This window comes from Ranitomeya imitator, chromosome 4 (genome assembly GCF_032444005.1).
Source record: "Ranitomeya imitator isolate aRanImi1 chromosome 4, aRanImi1.pri, whole genome shotgun sequence".
Classification (NCBI taxonomy): domain Eukaryota; kingdom Metazoa; phylum Chordata; class Amphibia; order Anura; family Dendrobatidae; genus Ranitomeya; species Ranitomeya imitator.
This window is the reverse complement of record NC_091285.1, coordinates 583,825,563-583,851,712: the sequence shown is the minus strand read 5'-3', so window position 1 is coordinate 583,851,712 and position 26,150 is coordinate 583,825,563. Positions and strand designations below refer to the sequence as shown.

Genomic DNA, 26,150 nt, shown 5'->3' with positions numbered 1-26,150 from the left:
GACATCTGCAAGGAGTTTGTATGTTCTCCGTGTGTTTCCTCCGGGTTCTCCGGTTTCCTCCCACATTCCAAAGACATACTGATAGAGAATATAGATTGTGAGCCCCATCGGGGACAGTCTGCAAACTGTAAAGCGCTGCGGAAAATGTTAGCGCTATATGAAAATATATGAAAATAAAGATTATTATCACTAACACAACTGATGGAAATCTAAAAATAAAGTAGAGATGTCAAGAAAACAAGATGTCTGCAGAAGAGTGGCAATATAAAGTGCACTGTGATTGCTGACATGCACTGGCACGCAGAACATAAAGCTGGCTATAAACATTACATAGCCGTTAGCCGAATGTTTGCCAGACAGCTGTCTCTCCTAACATTCCCATACACATGAGCACTCAACTCTGATGAGCATGCATGTTCAATGGAGAGAAAAGAGAAAGATGAAGATAGATTTTCCCTGGCCGTGGTCTAACCCCCTCTCCACCCACCAAACCGAAATTCTAATACAGGTCCTTCTCAAAAAATTAGCATATAGTGTTAAATTTCATTATTTACCATAATGTAATGATTACAATTAAACTTTCATATATTATAGATTCATTATCCACCAACTGAAATTTGTCAGGTCTTTTATTGTTTTAATACTGATGATTTTGGCATACAACTCCTGATAACCCAAAAAACCTGTCTCAATAAATTAGCATATCAAGAAAAGGTTCTCTAAACGACCTATTACCCTAATCTTCTGAATCAACTAATTAACTCTAAACACATGCAAAAGATACCTGAGGCTTTTATAAACTCCCTGCCTGGTTCATTACTCAAAACCCCCATCATGGGTAAGACTAGCGACCTGACAGATGTCAAGAAGGCCATCATTGACACCCTCAAGCAAGAGGGTAAGACCCAGAAAGAAATTTCTCAACAAATAGGCTGTTCCCAGAGTGCTGTATCAAGGCACCTCAATGGTAAGTCTGTTGGAAGGAAACAATGTGGCAGAAAACGCTGTACAACGAGAAGAGGAGACCGGACCCTGAGGAAGATTGTGGAGAAGGACCGATTCCAGACCTTGGGGAACCTGAGGAAGCAGTGGACTGAGTCTGGTGTGGAAACATCCAGAGCCACCGTGCACAGGCGTGTGCAGGAAATGGGCTACAGGTGCCGCATTCCCCAGGTAAAGCCACTTTTGAGCTACAGAGAAGCAGCACTGGACTGTTGCTAAGTGGTCCCAAGTACTTTTTTCTGATGAAAGCAAATTTTGCATGTCATTCGGAAATCAAGGTGCCAGAGTCTGGAGGAAGACTGGGGAGAAGGAAATGCCAAAATGCCTGAAGTCCAGTGTCAAGTACCCACAGTCAGTGATGGTGTGGGGTGCCATGTCAGCTGCTGGTGTTGGTCCACTGTGTTTCATCAAGGGCAGGGTCAATGCAGCTAGCTATCAGGAGATTTTGGAGCACTTCATGCTTCCATCGGCTGAAATGCTTTATGGAGATGAAGATTTCATTTTTCAGCACGACCTGGCACCTGCTCACAGTGCCAAAACCACTGGTAAATGGTTTACTGACCATGGTATTACTGTGCTCAATTGGCCTGCCAACTCTCCTGACCTGAACCCCATAGAGAATCTGTGGGATATTGTGAAGAGAAAGTTGAGAGACGCAAGACCCAACACTCTGGATGAGCTTAAGGCCGCTATTGAAGCATCCTGGGCCTCCATAACATCTCAACAGTGTCACAGGCTGATTGCCTCCATGCCACGCCGCATTGAAGCAGTCATTTCTGCCAAAGGATTCCCGACCAAGTATTGAGTGCATAACTGAACATTATTATTTGTTGGTTTTTTTGTTTGTTATTAAAAAACACTTTTATTAGATTGGATGGGTGAAATATGCTAATTTATTGAGACAGGTTTTTTGGGTTATCAGGAGTTGTATGCCAAAATCATCAGTATTAAAACAATAAAAGACCTGACAAATTTCAGTTGGTGGATAATGAATCTATAATATATGAAAGTTTAATTGTAATCATTACATTATGGTAAATAATGAAATTTAACACTATATGCTAATTTTTTGAGAAGGACCTGTATACTGACCCTTTATTCATAACATCATCAGTTGAAGGAAACAAGGGAGGCGAGTCAGGAACTCTTGCGCATATCAGATCATTGGCTATTCCCATCAAAATCGGCAGATTCGGCCAACTTTCATCTATTGTGTATGGGGGACTTTACTTTGTAGAAAACTCTCTCACTGGAAGTCTAATAGCAGCAAACTGCTCCCCATATTAACAACTTACTCATTTCTATTTCACCGAGTGCAGCTAGAAATGCTGGTGGTGATGGATGATTGAGTAGATGACATCAATGTATATTCTAGTATAACACATCACATGTAAAAATCAGCATAATTACAGTAGTGATTGCTGGTAATAAGATATAAAAAAAAAAATCTAGGAATGTAATGAGCACAGACTCTGCTCTCTTGGGTTGAGTTGGAAACAGAACAACCTGTAGCCGGACTAAGAGCGAGCAGAGAACACAGACACGGATGATGACGAGACACTGCAGAACAGGTCACAGGACAAGACGCAGACTGGGAGCCCTCTGGATAAAGTCACTAGTCCCCGCGTTCAGCCATATCAGGCACAACAAGGGAATCTGGCCTACTTACATCACGGCGCCTGTACTATGGGGAAAACACGCTGCTGAACTGGAAACGACATACAGATCCTACTACATAGAAGGATGCGGTCGTCTTTCATCAGTAACAAAACAAAATTCCCGACCTTTGTTTATTCTGCACTTGTGTATTAGGTGGCAGCATTTAGTAAAAATCACTCCTAGGATGACCGTATGCGAGTCTGCTGAGACGGCAAGTAACATCCTCTGAGGGACACAGCGCCATCACTGTAAGTGATGCAGCACGGTGGCTCAGTGGTTAGAACTACAACCTTGCAGCGCTGGAGTTCTGGGTTCAAATCCCACCAAGGACGACATCTGCAAGGAGTTTGTATGTTCTCCTCGTGTTTGCGTGGGTTCCCTCGGGTTCTCCGATTTCCTCCCACACTTCAAAGACATACTGATAGGGATTCTAGATTGTGAGCCCCATCGGGGACAGCGATGATAATGTGTGCAATCTGTAAAGCGCTGCGGAATATGTTAGCGCTATATAAAAATAAAGATTATTAAGTGCCCTACATTCTGCTCTGGAAAGAGGTGGAAGCTGTTGTGATCTTATAAAGGAGTCCTATTCACAGCAGGGGCAAGAAAAAAAACAAAAACGAGATAATGGGTATATATTACAATATTGCCATATACTGTAACATATATATATATATATATATATATATATCTACTATACAATTGTCTAAGGGTCACTTCCGCCTGTCTTTCTGTCACAGATATTCATTGGTCGCGGCCTCTGTCTGTCATGGAAATCCAAGTCGCTGATTGGTCGCGGCAAAACAGCCACGACCAATCAGCGACGGGCACAGTCCGGAAGAAAATGGCCGCTCCTTACTCCCCGCAGTCAGTGCCCGGCGCCTGCATACTCCCCTCCGGTCACTGTTCACACAGGGTTAATGCCGGCGGTAACGGACCGCGTTATGCCGCGGGTAACGCACTCCATTACCGCTGCTATTAACCCTGTGTGTCCCAAACTTTTTACTATTGATGCTGCCTATGCGGCATCAATAGTAAAAAAATGTAATGTTAAAAATAATAATTAAAAATAAAAATTAAAAAAAAAACCTGCTATACTCACCCTCCATTGTCCGACGAGCCACTCGCGCCGGCAGCCATCTTCCGTTCCCGGCGATGCATTGCGAAATTACCCAGAAGACTTATCATCTGGGTAATTTCACAATGCATCCTGGGAACGGAAGATGGCGGCAGCTGCGCGTATCGCTGGAGCTTCGGTGGATCCCAGGGGGTGAGTATATAACTATTTTTTATTTTAATTTTTTTTTTTAACAGGGATATGGTGCCCACACTGCTGTATACTATATGGGCTGTGTTAGATACCGCGTGGCTGCTATATACTACATAGGCAGTGTTATATACTATGTGGGCTGTGTGCTGTATACTACGTCGCTGGGCAATATACTACGTGACTGGGCAATATACTATGTTTCTCTGTGCTGTATACTACGTGGCTGGGCAATATACTACATGGCTGGGCAATATACTACGTGACTGGGCAATATACTATGTGGCTCTGTGCTGTATACTACTTGACTGGGCAATATACTACGTGGACATGCATATTCTAGAATACCCGATGCGTTAGAATCGGGCCACCATCTAGTGTATATATATATATATATATATATATATATACACACACACACACGCACACGCACTAGTGGCCAAAATTGTGGATACACTTCAAATTTTTGTCATTTTTCAGCATGCAATCATACAAATATATATTGACATTACAGCAGGGGATCACAGTGGATTTCTTTTGTCAAGTAAAAAATGTCACTGACTGTTTTTAAACAATATTTTACCTCACAAAATGTATCCTCTACAATCTCCTGCTGTAATGTCAGTATTGTCTTTTGCTTCCTCCCCTGCCCAGGAGTTGTGTGGTGCGTACGGCATATACAGTGTGTGTGTGTGTGGTGCGACGGTGTTCCGCTGGTGGTACCACGCAAGAGGCTGGTACCACCAGGAAATTCCATAATTGAGACACCCATCACTTGGGTGTACCAATATGGAGGTTAGTGAACTTCCGCCGCTTGGAATTCTGGGATTCAGACACCGCTGAACGGAACTGGATGTGAAGACATTACATGGTAAGTATATATAAAGATAAATTAGATCGATAGGTATATAGAAATATGTGATTGGGATATATAATCAGTGTTTTGCCAATGTAGCTTACTGTACATGTATTTTATTAATGAATCAATTGTTTTCTGAAAAAATGATGTGGGGGACCCCTGAAATGTTATTAACCAGCAGAGAAAAAGTGGACAGCTGGGAGCAGGTGTTTATAGCCTGGAAGGGGGATAATACCCATGTAGCTTCCCAGGCTATTAATATGAGCTCTCAGCTGTATACTACGCCTTCCCTGGTTATTAAAATGGGTGACCCCACAAAAAATTATGTAGAATCCCCCTATAATTAATAACCAGCCAAGGCTAGGCAGACAGATGTGGGCTGATATTAATAGCTTAGGAAAGATCCATGGATATTGGCCCCGCCCCAGACTAAAAACATCAGCTCTCAGCCACCCAGAAATGGTGCATCCAAAAGATATGCTAAATCTGGCACTTAGGCTTGCTCTTCCCACTTGCTCTGGTGCTGTGGCAAGTGGGGTGATAGTATTGAGGTTGATGTCACCTTTGTATAGTCAGGTGACATCAAGCCCAGGGGTTTGTAATGGAGATGCATCTATAAGACATCCCCCATTACTAACCCCATAGTCAACTTGTGAAAAAAATAACACCCAGAATAAAGTCCTTTATTTGAACTTGCGGTGGCAAGTGTGGTGTTAGTATTAAGGTTGATGTCACCTTTGTATTGTCAGGTGACATCAAGGCCAGGGGTTTGTAATGGAGAGGCGTCTATAAGACATCCCACATTACTAACCCCATAGTGAAATTGTAAAAAAAAAAATAACACGCATGATTGCTAGGCTCGGTGCCTCACGGTGATGTGGTACATTTGAGCGGAGTTCATATCCAATGAACTCGTTTCACCTCACTAACGTCACCGTGAGCATGAGAAAGTTCTCACAGTCGCGGTGCTGTCAGAAAGGTCATTGGCGCTGAGAGCCAATGAACTCAGTTCGACGCTCTCGTTGACGTCATTGAGTTGAACTCCGTTGACCTTTCTGATGGCACTGCGAGTGTGAGAATTGTTTCAAGCTTGTGGTGACGTCAGTGAGGTGAAGTGAGTTTGTTAGATATGAATGTCACCGCGAGGCACTGAGCTTAACAAGCATGCACAGCTCAGTGTCTCTGCTGGACGGTAGGCTGTATAGTCGCACCATGCAACAATGCAGCTTGTCATTAGATGTAGCGGAGCTAGACGCATCGCAGGACTACTGGATTATTATCTTCTCAGTGGACAGATGAGGAATATGGTTGTTTATTATTTTAATTATTTTACAGGGAACATTGGCTTCAGTGGATTGGGCGTAAGGTGATTATAACTGATTTTAGCCTATTTAAAATCAATAAAGGAGTTTGTGTCATTTGTTCAAATGAAGGACTTTATTCTGGGTGTTTTTTTTCACAATTTGACTATGGGGTTAGTAATGGAAGTGTCTTATAGACACCTCTCCATTACAAACCCCTGGGCTTGATTTCACCTGACAATACAAAGGTGACATCAACCTCAATACTATCACCCCACTTACCAACGCACCAGAGCAAGTTGGAAGAGAAAGACTAAGTTCCAGATTTGGCACATCTTATGGATGGGCCATTTCTGAGGTGACTGAGAGCTGATGTTTTTAGACTGGGAGGGGGCCAATATCCATGGTTACTTCCTAGCCTATTAATATCAGCCCGCAGCTGTCTGCCTAGCCTTTGCTCGTTATTAATTATAGGGGGACCCTACATAATTTTTTTGGGAGCCCCCATTTAAATAATAATCTTTATTTATATAGCGCCAACATATTCCGCAGCGCTTTACAGTTTAACAGTTTCAAACACAAAAGTCATAAGTAACAACGTTAACAATACAATAATTAAAGCAAAATCAGACGACACTGCTCGTGAGAGCTTACAATCTACAATAACCAGTTGTCCGTTTTCTGCTTTCCCTCTGCTGGTTAATAAAGTTTTGTGGGAACCAACGTCATTTTTTTCAGAAAATAATTAATTCAGTAATAAAATACTTGTATAGTAAGCTACACAAGCATTGTACTAGTTATGTATGTCACTGACATCTTAATATCCATCTATTGTATGTGTATATATCTATTCTATCCTGTCGGGTCACGCTGTGATTTTGCTGTACGTGGCCGATGAAATGTCGGGTTTTCAAAGACATGGGTGTGTAAAAATCAGACGGCATGTGCATGGTCCGAATGCCATGTGATTTTTTTATCACACCCATTGACTTGCGGGTCTCATCCAATATACAAGGACAATCGCAGCATGCTACGGTTTTTTCTCAGTCCGACTTCAGCTGAGAAAAAAAAAATTGCAGACGAGCAGGGACTCATAGATTAACATTAGTCCGAGTGCAATCTGATTTTTTTATCTGATTTCACTCGCCCGTTTTTTTTCGTAGACGAGTATGAGCCCTTAGGAAATTTTGCACAGTGCGCTCATACTTGATGCTGACTAAATTAAGATGTTGTGAAAATGTTTCTCTTGTCCATAATACCACCCCCCTTTGTGTTGCAATTTCTAAGTTGAGGAGTGATATACAGTTAGGGCCAGAAATATTTGGACAGTGACACAATTTTCGCGAGTTGGGCTCTGCATGCCACCACATTGGATTTGAAATGAAACCTCTACAACAGAATTCAAGTGCAGATTGTAACGTTTAATTTGAAGGGTTGAACAAAAATATCTGATAGAAAATGTAGGAATTGTACATTTCTTTACAAACACTCCACATTTTAGGAGGTCAAAAGTAATTGGACAAATAAACATAACCCAAACAAAATATTTTTATTTTCAATATTTTGTTGCAAATCCTTTGGAGGCAATCACTGCCTTAAGTCTGGAACCCATGGACATCACCAAACGCTGGGTTTCCTCCTTAATGCTTTGCCAGGCCTTTACAGCCGCAGCCTTCAGGTCTTGCTTGTTTGTGGGTCTTTCCGTCTTAAGTCTGGATTTGAGCAAGTGAAATGCATGCTCAATTGGGTTTAGATCTGGAGATTGACTTGGCCATTGCAGAATGTTCCACTTTTTGGCACTCATGAACTCCTGGGTAGCTTTGGATGTATGCTTGGGGTCATTGTCCATCTGTACTATGAAGCGCCGTCCAATCAACTTTGCAGCATTTGGCTGAATCTGGGCTGAAAGTATATCCCGGTACACTTCAGAATTCATCCGGCTACTCTTGTCTGCTCTTATGTCATCAATAAACACAAGTGACCCAGTGCCATTGAAAGCCATGCATGCCCATGCCATCACGTTGCCTCCACCATGTTTTACAGAGGATGTGGTGTGCCTTGGATCATGTGCCGTTCCCTTTCTTCTCCAAACTTTTTTCTTCCCATCATTCTGGTACAGGTTGATCTTTGTCTCATCTGTCCATAGAATACTTTTCCAGAACTGAGCTGGCTTCTTGAGGTGTTTTTCTGCAAATTTAACTCTGGCCTGTCTATTTTTGGTATTGATGAATGGTTTGCATCTAGATGTGAACCCTTTGTATTTACTGTCATGGAGTCTTCTCTTTACTGTTGACTTAGAGACAGATACACCTACTTCACTGAGAGTGTTCTGGACTTCAGTTGAAGTTGTGAACGGGTTCTTCTTCACCAAATTAAGTATGCGGCGATCATCCACCACTGTTGTCATCCGTGGACGCCCAGGCCTTTTTGAGTTCCCAAGCTCACCAGTCAATTCCTTTTTTCTCAGAATGTACCCAACTGTTGATTTTGCTACTCCAAGCATGTCTGCTATCTCTCTGATGGATTTTTTCTTTTTTTTCAGCCTCAGGATGTTCTGCTTCACCTCAATTGAGAGTTCCTTTGACCGCATGTTGTCTGCTCACAGCAACAGCTTCCAAATGCAAAACCACACACCTGGAATCCACCCCTGACCTTTTAACTACTTAATTGATTACAGGTTAACGAGGGAGACGCCTTCAGAGTTAATTGCAGCCCTTAGAGTCCACTGTCCAATTACTTTTGGTCCCTTGAAAAAGAGGACGCTATGCATTACAGAGCTATGATTCCTAAACCCTTTCTCCGATTTGGATGTGGAAACTATCATATTGCAGCTGGGAGTGTGCACTTTCAGCCCATATTATATATATAATTGTATTTCTGAACATGTTTTTGTAAACAGCTAAAATAACAAAACTTATGTCACTGTCCAAATATTTCTGGCCCTAACTGTATATATATATATATATATATATATATATATATATATATATATATATATATATATATATATACACACACACACACACACACACACACACACTGCTCAAAAAATAAAGGGAACACTTACACAACAGAATATAACTCCAAGTAAGTAAAACCTCTGTGAGATCAAACTGTCCACTTAGGAAGCAGCACTGTTTGACAATCAATTTCACATGCTGTTGTGCAAATGGAATAGACAACAGATGAAAATTATTGGCAATTATCAAGACATCCTCAATAAAGGAGTGGTTCTGCAGATGGGGACCACAGACCACATCTCAGTGCCAATGCTTTCTGGCTGATGTTTTGGTCACTTTTGAATGTTGGTTGTGCTTTCACACTCGTGGTAGCATGAGACGGACTCTAAAACCAACACAAGTGGCTCAGGTAGTTCAGTTCATCCAGGATGGCACATCAATGCGAGCTGTGGCAAGAAGGTTTACTGTGTTTGTCAGCGTAGTGTTCAGAGGCTGGAGGCGCTACCGGGAGACAGGCTAGTACACCAGGAGACGTGGAGGGGGCCGTAGGAGGGCAATAACCCAGCAGCAGGACCGCCTTTGTGCGAGGAGGAACAGGAGGAGCACTGCTAGAGCACTGCAAAATGACCTCCAGCAGGCCACAAATGCGCATGTGTCTGCACAAACAGTTAGAAACCGACTCCATGAGGATGGTCTGAGTGCCCGACGTCCACAGATGAGGGTTGTGCTCACAGCCCAACATCATTACACCATGGAAGACGATTGGCATTTGCCATAGAACACTAAGATTGGCAAATTTGCCACTGGCGCCCTGTGCTCTTCACAGATGAAAGCAGGTTCACACTGAGCACATGTGACAGAGTCTGGAGATGCCATGGAGAGTGATCTGCTGCCTGCAACATCCTTCAGCATGACCGCTTTGGCAGTGGGTTAGTAATGGTGTGGGGTGGCATTTCTTTGGAGGGCCGCACAGCCCTCCATGTGCTCACCAGAGGTAGCCTGAGTGCCATTAGGTACCGAGATGAGATCTTCAGACCCCTTGTGAGACCATATGCTGGTGCGGTTGGCCCTGGGTTTCTCCTAATGCAGGACGATGCCAGACCTCATGTGGCTGGAGTGTGTCAGCAGTTTCTGCAAGATGAAGGCATTGAAGCTATGGACTGGCCGGCCTGTTCCCCAGACCTGAATCCGATTGAGAACATCTGGGACATCATGTCTCGCTCCATCCACCAATGTCACGCTGCACCACAGACTGTCCAGGAGTTGGTGGATGCTTTAGTCCAGGTCTGGGAGGAGATCCCACAGGAGAACATCCGTCACCTCATCAGGAGCATGTCCAGGCGTTGTAGGGAGGTCATACAGGCACATGGAGGCCACACACAATACTGAGCATCTTTTCCTTGTCATGAGGCATTTCCACTGAAGTTGGATCAGCCTGTAATTTGATTTTCCACTTTGATTTTGAGTATCATTCCAAATCCAGACCTGCATGGGATATTTTATTATTGTTCTGAACACATTCCACTATGTAATTAATAACAAATTGCAACTGGAATATAGAGATATCTCAGATGTTGTATTTTAGTGTTCCCTTTATTTTTTTGAGCAGTGTATATACAGCTCTGGCAAAAATTAAGAGACTACAAAATGTTCAGTTTGTCTGATTTTTCTCTTTATAGGTATATTTTTGAGTAAAGTGTAAATTGTTCTTTTAGTCTATAAACTTCTGACAACATTTCCAAGCAAAAAATTTTGTATTTTTTTCTGACAAAGAAAAATGGTCAAAATTAAAAGAAAACCCCAGTGCTTTCAGACCTCAAAAAATGCAAAGAAAACAAGTTCATAATCATTTAGAAACAAAAATAATAATGTTTTAACTAAAGAAGAGTTCAGAAATCAATATTTTGTGAAATAACCATGATTTTTTATCACAGCTTTCATGCGACTTGGCATGGGTTTTGATGTGGTGGTCTCTTGCTGTATATATACCTATATATCCACACACACACACATAAATATTATATATATATATATATATATATATATATATATATACACACACACACACACATATCATACATTAACAACTTCACAAACTTTGACATACAAGAACAGCAAAAGTCGTGTCTCGGCCATAGATGCGAGCCTGCATCTTTCCTAGCAGATAATGGCTGATTTAATCAGCCATCATGTGCCTTTAAGGCTGCCGTCACACTAGCAGTATTTGGTCAGTATTTTACATCAGTATTTGTAGCCAAAACCAGGAGTGGGTGATAAATACAGAAGTGGAGCATATGTTTCTATTATACTTTTCCTCTATTTGTTCCACTCCTGGTTTTGGCTTATAAATACTGATGTAAAATACTGACCAAACACTGATAGTGTGACAGCAGCCTAACAGCTACGCGTGGAGCTGACCTGACAACGACATTTAATACGTGCTGACAGGGAGCGCGTCATTCCACCTGCCCATCAGCACGTTTGAGACAAGATCGTGGGGCACCGATGGGCTGCCATGACAGCCGGTGGCCTGCTAAAGATTTCTATGCTTGTTATGTCAAATCATCCCCCTTTTGCTCCATTAAAAATAAAACAATAAAAATAAAAGAATATACATTTTTGGTATCGCTATATTCATAAAAGTCCAATCTATCAAAATATTAAATAATTTATCCGATTGCAGTAACGACAAAAAATATCAAAACGTCAGAATTATGCTTTTTTTGGGAAGCTGCAACATTGCAGTAAAACGTCAGCTTAGGACACAAAAAATAAGTCCTCACCCAGCCCCATATCCCCTAAAATGAAAGCGTTTTGTGTCTCAAAAAATGGCGACAAAAGAATTTTTTTTTTTTTTACAAATTTCTGAATGTTTTTCACCACTTAAATAACAAAAAAACGATACAAGTTTGGTATCTGCGTCCTCGTAGTGACTTGGAGAATTATATTGCCAGGTTCAGTTTTACCATCTAGTTAATATGGTAAATAAAAAAAAACAAAACAAAAAACAATTGGGAAATTGCATTCTTTTTGCAATTTCAACACACTTGGATTTTTGTTCCCGGTTTTCGGTGCATCACATGATAAAATGAGTGGTGTCATTTAAAAGTACGACTTGTCCCGCAATGCAAAACTACATCTGGCGATATAGCTCTAGACTCACCATTTTATAAAGTGAACCCTCTTATTTCCCTGCAACACGATAAAGCCGAAAGGAGTAAAGGCCAAAAATGCAGAGTTCCCAGAGACATCCTGAAAGATAGGGAGACAGAGAATAGAAAGGACAGGGAAAGAAAAAGTGGAAGAAAGAGAAGGAGGCGGAGGCGGCACAAAGACAACAACTGGGGTATGAGGTACCTTACACGGATGAGGATCCACGCCATATGTCTCCAGAGTCTGAGCTTTGCTCAGAAAACACAGCTCTGCTTGAGGAGGTAACAGGCCACTACAAGGGAGAGCAGAGACAGTGATGACACAGTGAGCGCTCCACAAAGTCTCTGCATTATATGCATCGCCATCAAGTTCTTTACAATTGCCAGTCCCAAGTAAAACGATCAGCTATAATTTGAAGGAACCAAGAATCAATAGCACAATTTCCCTGCAGCGCCACCACAGGCAACATGAGGCATTACAAGGTGGTAATTTAAATATCTCAACAGTCCATGTAACTCACAGACGTCAGATCCTGCAAGGTCGCTGTCTGCTAGGGATAATAGTTCATGCCCAGTATTCACTTAATGGGTATTTGAATTTTCTTATTTTTTTTTTTTTAATTTCTTTAAACCAGTCAACCCCTTTAACAAATAAGCAAACATCTGAGGTCATTTTTTTTAGTTAAATGCATGTATTTAGAGCTAAAAATGAATCTTGCTATTGGAAATCACTATCAGTGTTTGCAACGTTTGGCTTTTAAGGTTGTTTGTTTCCCGGCACATTGCTGGCTGAAGAATCAGTTAACAGAGAATCTGTCAGTAAGCTAATTCTGACCACAGACCACATCAAAGGAGAGGTGAACTGTGACACGGTCTTAAAATTAGGTGACAAGAACTCAGAAAAAGGCCGGGGTCACGCTTGCGAGTGCAATGCGAGAAACTTGCGCGAGTCTCTCGCCAGTGGTTCGGACCAGAGAATTCAGCTGCATTGAAATACATGCAGCCGCACGCTCCAGTCCCGAGTGCCGGCGGCAGTGCCGGGTATTGATGCCAGAGTTTCTCGCATTGCAGTTGCATGTGTGACACTAGCCAAAGACAGATAAATGAGTTACAAACTCTCCTGAAAGAACTAGCACACTGATGGATTCACAGTTAACTCATCCTACTACCAGCAATGTGCCAGAAACAAAGAGGCTATAAAAGTCAATTGGTGCAAAATGTTTAAAGGGACACTGTCACCTGAATTTGGAGGGAACAATCTTCAGCCATGGAGGCGGGGTTTTTGGGTGTTTGATTCACCCTTTCCTTACCCGCTGGCTGCAATATTGGATTGAAGTTCATTCTCTGTCCTCCATAGTACACGCCTGTGCAAGGCAAGATTGCCTTGTGCAGGCGTGTACTACAGAGGACAGAGAATGAACTTCAATCCAATATTGCAGCCAGCATGCAGCCAGCGGGTAAGGAAAGGGTGAATCAAACACCCAAAAACCCCGCCTCCATGGCTGAAGATTGTTCCCTCCAAATTCAGGTGACAGTGTCCCTTTAATTAAATCCAAATGCAAAAATTATTTTTAGCTCAAAATATATGTATTTAACCCCTTTACCCCCAAGGGTGGTTTGCACGTTAATGACCGGGCCAATTTTTACAATTCTGACCACTGTCCCTTTATGAGGTTATAACTCTGGAACGCTTCAACGGATCTCAGTGATTCTGACATTGTTTTCTCGTGACATATTGTACTTCATGATAGTGGTAAAATTTATTTGATGTTACCTGCGTTTATTTGTGAAAAAAACGGAAATGTGGCGAAAATTTTACAAATTTCGCAATTTTCCAACTTTGAATTTTTATGCCCCTAAATCACAGAGATATCTCACACAAAATACTTAATAAGTAACATTTCCCACATGTCTACTTTACATCAGCACAATTTTGGAGACAAAATTTTTTTGTTAAGGAGTTATAAGGGTTAAAAGTTGACCAGCAATTTTTCATTTTTACAACACCTTTTATTTTTTTAGGGACCACGTCACATTTGAAGTCATTTTGAGGGGTCTATATGATATAAAATACCCAAGTGTGATACCACTATAAAAACTGCACCCCTCAAGGTGCTCAAAACCACATTCAAGAAGTTTATTAACCCTTCAGGTGTTTCACAGGAATTTTTGGAATGAATAAAAAAAATGAACATTTAATTTTTTTTCACAAAAAATTTACTTCAGCTCCAATTTGTTTTATTTTACCAAGGGTAACAGGAGAAAATGGACCCCAAAAGTTGTTGTACAATTTGTCCCATATGTGGGGGTAAACCACTGTTTGGGTGCATGGCAAAGCTCGGAAGGGAAGGAGCGCCGTTTGACTTTTCAATGCAAAATTGGCTGGAATTGAGATGGGATACCATGGTGCGTTTGGAGAGCCCTGATGTGCCTAAACATTGAAACCCCCCACAAGTGACACCATTTTGGAAAGAAGACCCCCCAAGGAACTTATTTAGATGTGTGGTGAGCACTTTGACCCACCAAGTGCTTCACAGAAGTTTATAATGTAAAGCCGTAAAAATGAAAAATAATATTTTTTATTTTCCCAAGGGTACCAGAAGAAATTGTACCCCAAAAGTTGTTGTGCAATTTGTTCTGAGTACGCTGATATCCCATATGTGGGGGTAAACCACTGTTTGGGTGCATGGCAAAGCTCAGAAGGGAAGGAGCGCCGTTTGACTTTTCAATGCAAAATTGGCTATGTTGCGTTTGGAGAGCCCTGATGTGCCTAAACATTGAAACCCCCCACAAGTGACACCATTTTTGAAAGTAGACCCCCTAAGGATCTTATCTAGACGTGTTGTGAGAGCTTTGAACCCCCAAGTGTTTCACTACAGTTTACAACGCAGAGCCGTGAAAATAAAAATTCTTTTTTTTCCCACAAAAATTATTTTTTAGCCCCAAGTTTTGTATTTTCCAAGGGTAACAGGAGAAATTGGACCCCAAAAGTTGTTGTGCAATTTGTCCTAAGTACGCTGATACCCCATATGTGGGGGGTAACCACCGTTTGGGCGCATGGCAGAGCTCGGAAGGGAAGGAGCACCATTTGGAATGCAGTCTTAGATGGATTGGTCTGCAGGCGTCACGTTGTATTTGCAGAGCCCCTGACAGGGGCGGGCTGGGCTGGGTGGCAGAAATGCATATGCCCCCCGGGCCGGTGTCTAAGCAGCTGCACAGGGCCGCTGGAGGACTGGCAGTGACTAATACATAGCGCACTTGTAGTGCGCGGTGGTGTCATCCCGCCAGCAGCCCTGACATGCAGGCTGCAGGGGTATGCGATGAGCAGGCTCTTATGCGCCTCTGCCACTCTGAGGGAGAGAGCCAGCAGCCAAGATGAAAGGTCAGCATACCGGCATACCGGCCTGTGTGTGCACGGAGCTCTGGCTTCTCCTGCTCTTATCTGCTATCCCAGCAGAGAAGGAGAGACGGGGGAGGTGCCAGGGCCCGGGACAGTGCAGAGCTGTGAGCAGGAGAAACTGAAGAGCTGCACATGGACATCAGCCGCCTCTGCACCACAGAGGAGAGTGTGTGATGTGTGTATGAGGTAACTGGTGTGTGTGATGTCTGTATGAGGTAACTGGTGTGTGTGATGTGTGTGTGAGCTGCTTGCGTGCGTGTGTGTTTGAGGTAACTGGTGTGTGTATGAGGTAACTGGTGTGTGTGTGAGCTGCATGCATGTGTGTGTGAGCTGCGTGCGTGTGTGTGTGTGAGCTGTGTGCGTGCGTGCATGTGTGTGTGAGAGCTGCGTGCGTGTGTGTGTGAGAGCTGCGTGCGTGTGTGTGAGAGCTGCGTGTGTGTGAGAGAGCTGTGTGTGTGTGTGTGTGAGAGCTGCGTGCATGTGTGTGTGAGCTGCATGTGTGTGTCATTATACAGTGGGCTTGTGCGTGTGCCTGTCATTATACAGTGGGGCTGTGTGGGTATGTCATTATACAGTGGGGCTGTGCATGTGTGTGTGTGAGCTGCGTGCGTGTGTGTGTGAGCTGCGTGCGTGTGTGAGCTGCGTGCATGTGTGTGTGAGGTGTGTGTGTGAGCTGCGTGCGTGTGTGTGAGCTGCGTGCATGTGTGTGTGAGCTGCGTGCGTGTGTGAGCTGCGTGCATGTGTGTGTGAGCTGCATGTGTGTGTCATTATACAGTGGGGTTGTGCGTGTGCCTGTCATTATACATTGGGGCTGTGCGTGTGTGTGTGAGCTGCGTGCGTGTGTGTGCTGCGTGCGTGTGTGTCTGAGAGCTGCATGCATGTGTGTGTGTGAGCTGCGTGCGTGTGTGTGTAAGCTGCGTGCGTGTGTGTGTGAGAGCTGCGTGCGTGTGTGTGTGAGAGCTGCATGCGTGTGTGTGTGAGAGCTGCGTGCGTGTGTGTGTGAGAGCTGCGTGTGTGTGTGAGAGCTGCGTGTGTGTGTGAGAGCTGCGTGCGTGTGTGTGTGAGAGCTGCGTGCGTGTGTGTGTGAGAGCTGCGTGCGTGTGTCTGTGAGCGGCATGTGTGTGTCATTATACAGTGGGCTTGTGCGTGTGCCTGTCATTATACAGTGGGGCTGTGTGTTTGTCATTATACAGTGGGGCTGTGCGTGTGTCTGTCATTATACAGTGGGGCTGTGTGTCTGTCATTATACAGTGGGGCTGTGTGTGTGTCATTATACAGTGGGGCTGTGCGTGTGTGTGTGTGTCATTGGTGCATTCACTCTGTCATTCTTTGGACTGCAGACTTGTGCTTCTCACATTGCTGGCAGTGCTGTGGTCATTTGGCAGGTGTGTGGCTGTAAGTTTGTGATTTGCATACATGCGGTCACATGCCGACTAGACTTGCATGGCCTAATGCAACTGTATTGATCAAGGCCCAAAACAGTCTAGTCGAAATGTGGCTGGGAATATATATATCGCATGCTTGCAGTCACAAGACCACCTGTTGCCGGCACCAGAGAATCTTCACAGCGCACGATATGAGGATTCCCACATAGTGTCTGTAGACATGTAGCATAAGATCCGACAACCCCTTTAAGGATGAGCCGCTACTCATGGGCCACTGCTGTGTGCTTGCCCCCCAGGCCAAAATTTGCCAGTCAGCCCCTGGCCCCTGATGTACCTAAACAATAGAAACCCCCCACAAGTAACCCCATATTAGAAACTAGACCCCCCAAGGAACTTATCTAGATGTGTTATGAGAACTTTGAACCCCCAAGTGTTTCACTACAGTTAACCCAGAGCCGTGAAAATAAAAAATCATTTTCGTCCCACAAAAATGTTTTTTTAGAACCCCAAATTTTTATTTTCCCAAGGGTAACAAGAGAAATTGGACCCCACATGTTGTTGTCCAATTTGTCCTGAGTACACTGATACCCCATATGTTGGGGTAAACACCTGTTTGGGCAGCCGGAAGGAGAGCTCGGAAGGGAAGGAGCACTGTTTTACTTTTTCAACGCAGAATTGGCTGGAATTGAGATCGGACGCCATGTCGCATTTGGAGAGCCCTGATGTGCCTAAACAGTGGAAACCCCAAATTCTAACTGAAACCCTAAACCAAACACACCCATAATCCCAACCACACCCCTAACCTCAACCCTAAGCACACCCCTAACTCTAACACACCCCTAACCCTAATCAAAACCATAACCCTAACCACACCCCTATCCCTGACACACCCCTAACCCTATTCCCATCCGAAAATGTAATCCCAACCCTAGCCCCAACTCTAGCCCTAACCATAACCCTGGCCATAACCCTAATGGGAAAATGGAAATAAATACATTTTTTTAATTTTATTATTTTTCCCTAACTAAGGGGGTGATGAAGGAGGGTTTGATTTACTTTTATAGCGTTTTTTTTAGCGGATTTTTATGATTGGCAGCTGTCACACACTAAAAGACGCTTTTTATTGCAAAAAGTATTTTTTGCGTTACCACATTTTGAGAGCTATAATTTTTCCATATTTTGGTCCACAGAGTCATGTGAGGTCTTGTTTTTTGTGTGACAAGTTGACGTTTTTATTGGTAACATTTTCGGGCTCGTGACATTTTTTGATCGCTTTTTATTCTGATTTTTGTGAGGCAGTATGACCAAAAACCAGCTATTCATTTCTTTTTTTTTGGGGGGGGGGCGTTTATACCGTTCCGCGTTTGGTAAAATTGATAAAGCAGTTTTATTCTTCGGGTCAGTATGATTACAGCGATACCTCATTTATATCATTTTTTTATGTTTTGGCGCTTTTATACGATGAAAACTATTTTATAGAAAAAATAATTCTTTTTGCATCGCTTTATTCCGAGGACTATAACTTTTTGGTTTTTTCACTGATGATGCTGTATGGTGGCTCGTCTTTTGCGGGACAAGATGGCGTTTTCAGCAGTACCATGGTTATTTATATCTGACTTTTTGATCGCGTGCTATTCCACTTTTTGTCCGGCGGTATGATAATAAAGAGTTGTTTTTTTGCCTAGTTTTTTTTTTTTTTTTTTTTACGGTGTTCACTGAAGGGGTTAACTAGTGGGACAGTTTTATAGGTGGGGTCGTTACGGACGCGGCAATACTAAATATGTGTACTTTTATTGTTTTTTTTTTTATTTATTTAGATAAAGGAATGTATTTATTGGAGCAATATTTATTTTATTTTTTTTTAACACATGGAAATATTTTTTTTTTACTTTTTAACTTTGCCCCAGGGGGGGACATTACAGTAAAGTGACAGATCGCTGATCTGACACTTTGCTGTGCACTGTGTCAGATCAGCGATCTGACGTGCACAGCAGGGAGGCTTCCCGACACCTGCTCTGAGCAGGCGCTGTGAAGCCAACTCCCTGCAGGACCCGGATGCAGCCCCACAGCCATTTTGGATCCAGGGCCTGCAGGGAGAAGAAGGTAGGAGACCCTCGGAGCAACGCAATGTGATCGGGTCTCAGGGAAGCACGCAGGTAGCCACCTCCCTGCGCGATGCTTCCCCATACCGCCAGAACACTGCGATCATGTTTGATCGCAGTGTGCCGGGCGTTAATGTGCCGGGGGCGGTCCGTGAGTGCCGAATGTCAGCTGCGATAGTCCCCCCATGAGCGCGGCCGATCGCTATGACGTACTATCCCGTCGGTGGTCTACGGGCCCACCCCACCTCGACGGGATAGTACGTCATATGTCAGAAACGGGTTAAGGAAAAAAAATGTTATGACGGTTTCCATATCCTCTGTAGGAAACCTGCTATAGAGATTCCTTCTACTGGGAGTAATTAACATTCAAATTTCACAAAGCTGCTTTGTGTGAACAAGACCATTGTGCTCTATAACCTCACCTGAGTTCATGCCGGTGAATCTCAGCGATCCGTCTCTCCAGCTTTTCTGAGTGTTTGGGGAGGAATTGGAACTTGGAGCTATAACCCTCTGGATGCTTCCCAGGGTCATAATCCCCAATTTCAGCTGGTGGAGGGACAGAACATTAATGAAAGAAAAATCACTTTCCAAAGGTCACAATCTAAGACAATGATGTTTGTAAGGCTATGTGCACACACTGCAGATTTGACTGTGGAATTTTCTGTGCAGATTCTGCATTTCTTGGCAGAAAACGCAGGTCAGAATCTGCGCCTTTTTTTGGTATGCGCACACGTTGTAGATTTTTGGGAAAATTTCTTCCTTTTTTTCCCCCTGCAGATTTCTGTTATGGAATGGGTGCAGAAACGCAGCAGATCTGCACAAAGAATTGACATGGTCCTTTTTTTAATCTGCTGCGTTTTCCGTGCAGATTTTTCCGCACCATTAGCACAGCATTTTTTTTATTTATTTTTTTGCCATTGATTTACATTGTACTGTAAATCACTTGCAGATCTGCAGAGTTTCTGCATGGAAAAAAAAGCTGCAGTTCTGCAGGAAATCTGCAACGTGTGCACATACTCCTGTCAGGAGATCATATATGACGGGAAACATAATAGCGTCCGACACAACAGCCGAATATGACAGACCGCAATTATAAGTCAGCGGGTTTTGCTGGGAGTTGTTGATGTCAGTCAAAAACTATAAACATGATAGCAGTGTGAACACAGCCTTAACAAGTTGCATAAGCAGAGCATCAGGCTGTAGTAATACAGTATGTAGTTAACTCCAATAATGTATCCAGGAGAAAAACACAGATCCATCCCACAAATCATAATGGGTCTATCAGGTTTGGAGATAATGATGAATCGATCATATCTGTTATGGTTCCAGTAAAACTGAAAATCAAGGAGTCAGGGTGAACAAAGCCATACAAATTGTCTCTTGAGAGAGGAGGAGGACTAGAACTCTAGACTTCTAGTCCTCTTCCTCTCTGAAGAGAAAATTTGCATATTTCCCAGAGGAGCATTGCGGCTTTAAGTCTCCTCATCTCGACATACTTAACATGTCACTGTCCTCAAGGAGAAACAATACTTCTAGGATCAAAGCCATACAAACACCAAAACAATATTAGAAACAGCACACAGAACATACCCTGTAGTATGTACGCTGCCAGCAGAGCAGCATCCGACGTCTTACAGAGGAGTCGGCCATGGTACAAATCCCTCTTTACTTGTAGGAAAACCAGATACCTGTAAGAATCAATCACCTACATCATTAGCGTGCACAAAAGTCACATCACAAAGATGGTACAAATATCTTCTGGGGACATTTTATTCTTATTTTTTTGTATTTGGCCTCATTAATAATATTGCTCTGTTTAGCTTGTACAGGCTTTTTGTTTCCCTCCAGAATGAAACTTTGAAGTGGTCAATGTTAATAAATCAGCTGAGAGGAGCTCATAAAAGACAGATAACGGCATGAGAAACTCTCCCATTAGGCCACGTGCACAGGTTGAGTATTTGGTGAGGTTTTTTTACCTCAGTATTTGTAGCCAAAACCAGGAGTGGGTGATAAATGCAGAAGTGGTGAATATGTTTCTATTACACAAACCTCTGATTGTTCCACTCCTGGTTTTGGCTTACAAATACTGATGTAAAATTCTGGCCAAATACTGAATGTGTGAACGTGGCCTTAGACCGACAGAATGAGCTCACTGATGGATTCCCAGTTAATAGTTTCTGCAGTCAGCAATAAACAGTACAACATAGAATTATTCACCCAAAAAACATTCATTTACCTAAGGGAAGAAAACATGTCCACAAAGGTAAACACCCCCATTAACAGATAACAGGCGTACAACTAGTTTCCAGTCCTAGTTTGTAGCTGGTTTAAGCCACGTGTATTTGGGCATTTGGGGAGGTTTTTACTTCAGTTGTTGTAAGTCAAAACCAGGAGTGGGTGATAAATACAGAAGTGGTGCATATGTTTCTATTATACTTTTCCTCAGACTGTTCCACTTCTAGTTTTGGCTCACAAATACTGAGGTAAAAAACTCACCAAATGTGTGAACGTGGCCTTAAAGGAGATGTTGATACTTCTGAGACCATGAAAGTCTCTGATTACCAGTGATCAAACGCCAAAATTGGTGCTTCCCAATTCTGAGGAGTTGTGAACCCATCAGTTGCTTCATTAACCACATGTACTCCTCCATTTAGATCAATCTGGGAGTTCCACCTCCTTCCTGACAGAAATAATATCCTGCCGGGCATACTCACTATATTTACTATGATACAGAAGATGGCGACTAGTGCTGGGAAGCTCTGCTTCGGAGAACTTGAAGAAGGAGTTGTGGATCTCTGAAGCGCATTGTTTCTATTGGTGATGCCTAGTAATAATACAAAGAAGTAACCCTAACCAACATGGACTCTACGGCATAAATGCACCAGTCTACTGGTATTCATCGGTATCCAGCACTGCTGACCATCTACTTATATATCCTCCACTCCATCCTCACAGAAGGAGAAGAAGAATACCGGCAATGATCATCCATCTACCTGTCAATATGCGACTAAATCGTGTTGTGTCCATCCCATCACAATCGAACAAGGCGACCTATACATGACTAAAATCTATTCTCAATCCTCAACATACTATCCTGAGCCATCACATTCACATACTCTCTTCTATTTTGTAAGCCTTATATTTACTGTGAGAGATTCCTGATATATGATACCTATTGACACGGGTTGTCAGGTTGACCAAGAGGAGAGCTCAGGAAATATTCACTACTGTAGTTTTGTGAATATTTGGAAATGTTTACATGGAGAAGAAAATCTGCAACATAATCCACATGAGTGAAATGCAGATTACGATATATGGTGATAACAATGCAGTGCATAGGGTGAAATTGTGTGATAATCCACACAGGGATCAGCACGGCACACATGGGACACCTGTCCACACTGTGGTGAGCACAAGGAGCCCATGAAGTCCACGATTTGTAGATGTGACAGGCATATTTAATACGGCCATCTGAAACCGGCATAAAGCCCACTATACACATTAGATGGCTGTCAGGAGATTGTTTGGCAGATAGCCACCTTGGCCGGGTCTCCCATACACAGGAGCCCTCATTCAGATTAGCGGACCTGTGTTCCTTAAGAGAAAACCGCCAACTAACATGTCTGTCAGTGGCTTATCTCAAAGAGAAAAATGTGAACGGAAGTCTGAAACTGGACAAAACCGACTGACATCTCTCCCAACAATCAGTGGGTTGGTGCACCCATATACATTAGTTTTGGCCATCCCATTGATATCAGATATTTTCTAATGTGTATGGAGGGTTTTATACTAAGGCTGGCGGGCTACTGGACTTTCAATTCTGCATCAATGCTCTTCACATTGTGGTCGCCTGTATCCAGTCAGTGCATTACTGCTGCTGAGATTTGCTCATGTGGCCAGTGATTTCCCTGCAGTCCTGCTGGATTATTATTGGGATGTTCCCACTTGCAAAGGGCATGATCCAACGATAAGATTATATTAGGGATTGGCCAGTAATACGGTTTCCTAACATATCCATAAAGTGCAGATTCATTCTTAATTTATAACTTCTACATCACTGAGCGATTCCTGGCACTTGTCAGAAGTCAGCGGATAACGTAACAGTTGTAGAACAATTCCAGGCGGCGGCACGGACTACGCGCAGTGAACACCTTTTAGAGATTACATCACTTTCGCATGTTTGGCAGCCAGCTACAATCATCCCAGAGGGTAATGAGACACCGGTATAATGAGGAAAGGATTTGTTGGGTAGTGAGATACAAGATGGAAAGATTAAGACACAAGTGAACTGATACATGGCAGCGACCCGAGGAAGTCACAGAAAAGGAGAAGGATCCTGTTGTGCAGCTTAGTAGGAGAGGGGTACAATACCGCACAGTACCGCAGTGTTGGGATGCGTACACATGTGCTGTTTTCATGCAGTCTTTTAAATCAAAAGCCGGACTGGATTACGAATAGAGAGACCTATTATTTTTCCTATGTACCTCCATTTTCTTTACTATCCATTATGAATCACTGAGCTATCTGTGGGCAGCTTAGCGGCTTAATGGTTAGCACTAATGCTCTGCAGTACTGGGGTCACGGGTTCAAAACCCACCAAAGACAACATGTGCAAGGAGTTTGCATGTGTTCTCAGGTTTCTTCCCACACTCCAAAGGCATACTGATAAGGAATGTAGATTTTGAGCCCCAAAGGGTCCTGGCCTCAGTGTTGTTCAACTTTTTTTTATAAATAATCTAGATAAGGGAACTGAAGGTAAACTAATCAAATTTGCAGCCGATGCAAAGCTAGGAGGGATAGCCAACACTAGAGAAGACAGAGAAAGGATTCAAAAGGATCTACAGCACATAAGCTTGAACAATGGGCAGTTACTAATAGAATGATTCTACATCTGGGCAAGAAAAACGAAAATGACATCTACATAATAGGAGGAATATAACTAAGCAACAGCACATGTGAAAAAGACTTGGGTATACTAATAGATCACAAACTGCACATGAGTTAACAGTGTGATGCAGCAGCAAAAAAGGCAAACACAGCTCTAGAATGTATTATGAGAAGCATAGAGTCTAGATCCCATAAAGTAATTATCCCCCTCCTTGGTCAGGCCTCATCTGGAATACTGTGTCCAGTTCTAGGCGCCATATTTTAAAAAAAAGAGAGTGAAAAACTGGAGCAAGTTCAGAGAAGAGCTACCAGGATGTTAAGCGGACTGCAAAGTATGTAAGACGAGGAACGGGTAAAGGATCTGGGAATATTTAGCTTGCAAAAAAGAAGGAAAAGAGGAGACTTAATAGCGGTCTACAAATATCTGAAGGGTTGTCACAGTGTAGAGGGATCATCCTTATTATCATTTGCACATCATGGAAACACAAGAAGCAATGGGATGAGACTGAAAGGGAGAAGATACAGATTAGACGTGAGAAAAAACTTTTTGACATTGAGGGTGATCAATGAGTGGAATAGGCTGGCATGAAAGGTAGTAAGTTCTCCTTCAATGGAAGTCTTCAAACAGACGCTGGACAGACATCTGTCTGAGATGGTTTAGTGAATCTTGTGCTGCATTGAGAAGGGGGTTGGACACAATGAACCTGAAGGTCCCTTCCAACTCCAATATTCTATGATTCTATGAAATAATTCATCAACAAAAACTGTTTTTCAGCTTTTACAGACTGGTCGCCTCATACCTATGTAGAATCAACAGGATGTGGCCACTGCACTAGAAAAGTTCAGCCATTTGTATTTTCCATTGATCATTAAACCAATGTAAGTAGTGCCCCGTACTAATAATAATATAAAACATATTCCCATTTTTAAAAAAAACAGTAGTGTGCTCTTTAGGCCGGGATCACACTTGCGAGAAACTCGCACGATTCTCGTACCTCAATACCCAGCACTGCCGCCGGCACCATGCCAGACTCCATTGTTGAACAAAAAGTATATTTAAGAGCGTGTAAAGTTTGCTCAACAACATTTAGACAAGCGTGTGAAATAGTGGGAGAATACAGTCTGGTCAGATTAGACCAAAATTGAACTCTTTGGATGACAAAATACACACCATGTTTGGAGGCCAAAAAACACTGCATATCATCCAAAAACTCCATACAAACAGTGAAGTTTGGAGGAGGGAACATCATGGTGTGGGGCTGTTTTTTTCGCATATGGCACTGGCAAACTTCATATCATTGAAGGAAGGATGAATGGACAAATGTACTGAAATGTTCTCGAACAAAATCTGCTGTCATCTACCAGGATGATGAAAATCAAACGAGGGTGGATATTTCAGCAAGACAATGATCCCAAACACACAGCCAAGGAAACTCTCAATTGGTTTCAGAGAAAGAAAATCTGTAGAATGGCCCAACCAATCACCTGACCTGAATCAAATAGAAAATTATGTAATGAAATAAAGCTCAGAGTTCATAGAAGGAGCCCACAGAACCTTCAAGATCTGTAGAGTGTTTGTGTGGAAGAATGATCTAAAAATCACACCTGAGCATGTGACTAGTTTCTCCATATAGGAAGGTCTTGAAGCTGTCATCACCAACAAAGGCTTTTGTATGAAGTATTAAAGGTAACCTGTCAGGCTCCCATGCCCTCCAATCCAGCAGCAATCAGCTATGTGTGATTAAAATTGCTTCCGTAACCAGCCCTGTATAACACAATTCAATTAAATAAATGCTTTAGAAAAGCATTTACAACCTCGGCTTTCCCTATGCTAATGAGGGCTTTGACTAGTCGATGCGGCGTTAGTTCCCCAGACTAGCCAGTCCTCTTTTCATGTTATCAAACCCCTGTGGGCGTGATAACATAATTTGCACAAGCGGGGTCATCGACACTCACGAAAATCAGTGCAGGCATGTAACTCATTCCAGCAGCGTCACTTTACACCTGAATTCTGATTCAGGTGGCTTCCGATCATGTGCAGTACATGCCTTTAAAGCCGGGAAGCATACACCTGGCTTCAGAGATGCAGTGACGCTGCTGGAATTACGGTAGATCAGGTCTGATGGACCTCAGCATACAACATCATCCTATTGCTTCTACAAGCCATACAAAGGGC

General features: G+C 42.9%; 1 protein-coding gene across 1 annotated transcript in view; it reads right to left on the bottom strand.

The window, feature by feature from the left end:
- The window catches only part of FRMD5 (FERM domain containing 5), a 156,657-nt gene that overhangs the window by 17,644 nt on the left and 112,863 nt on the right, over nt 1–26,150 (bottom strand). The window contains exons 5-8 of the mRNA XM_069766470.1: nt 20,678–20,775; nt 19,510–19,633; nt 12,406–12,493; nt 12,212–12,300 (exon numbers count right to left, since the gene is read on the bottom strand). Coding sequence (XP_069622571.1) covers nt 12,212–12,300; nt 12,406–12,493; nt 19,510–19,633; nt 20,678–20,775 — 399 coding nt within the window. The remainder of the gene's footprint in view (nt 1–12,211; nt 12,301–12,405; nt 12,494–19,509; nt 19,634–20,677; nt 20,776–26,150) is intronic.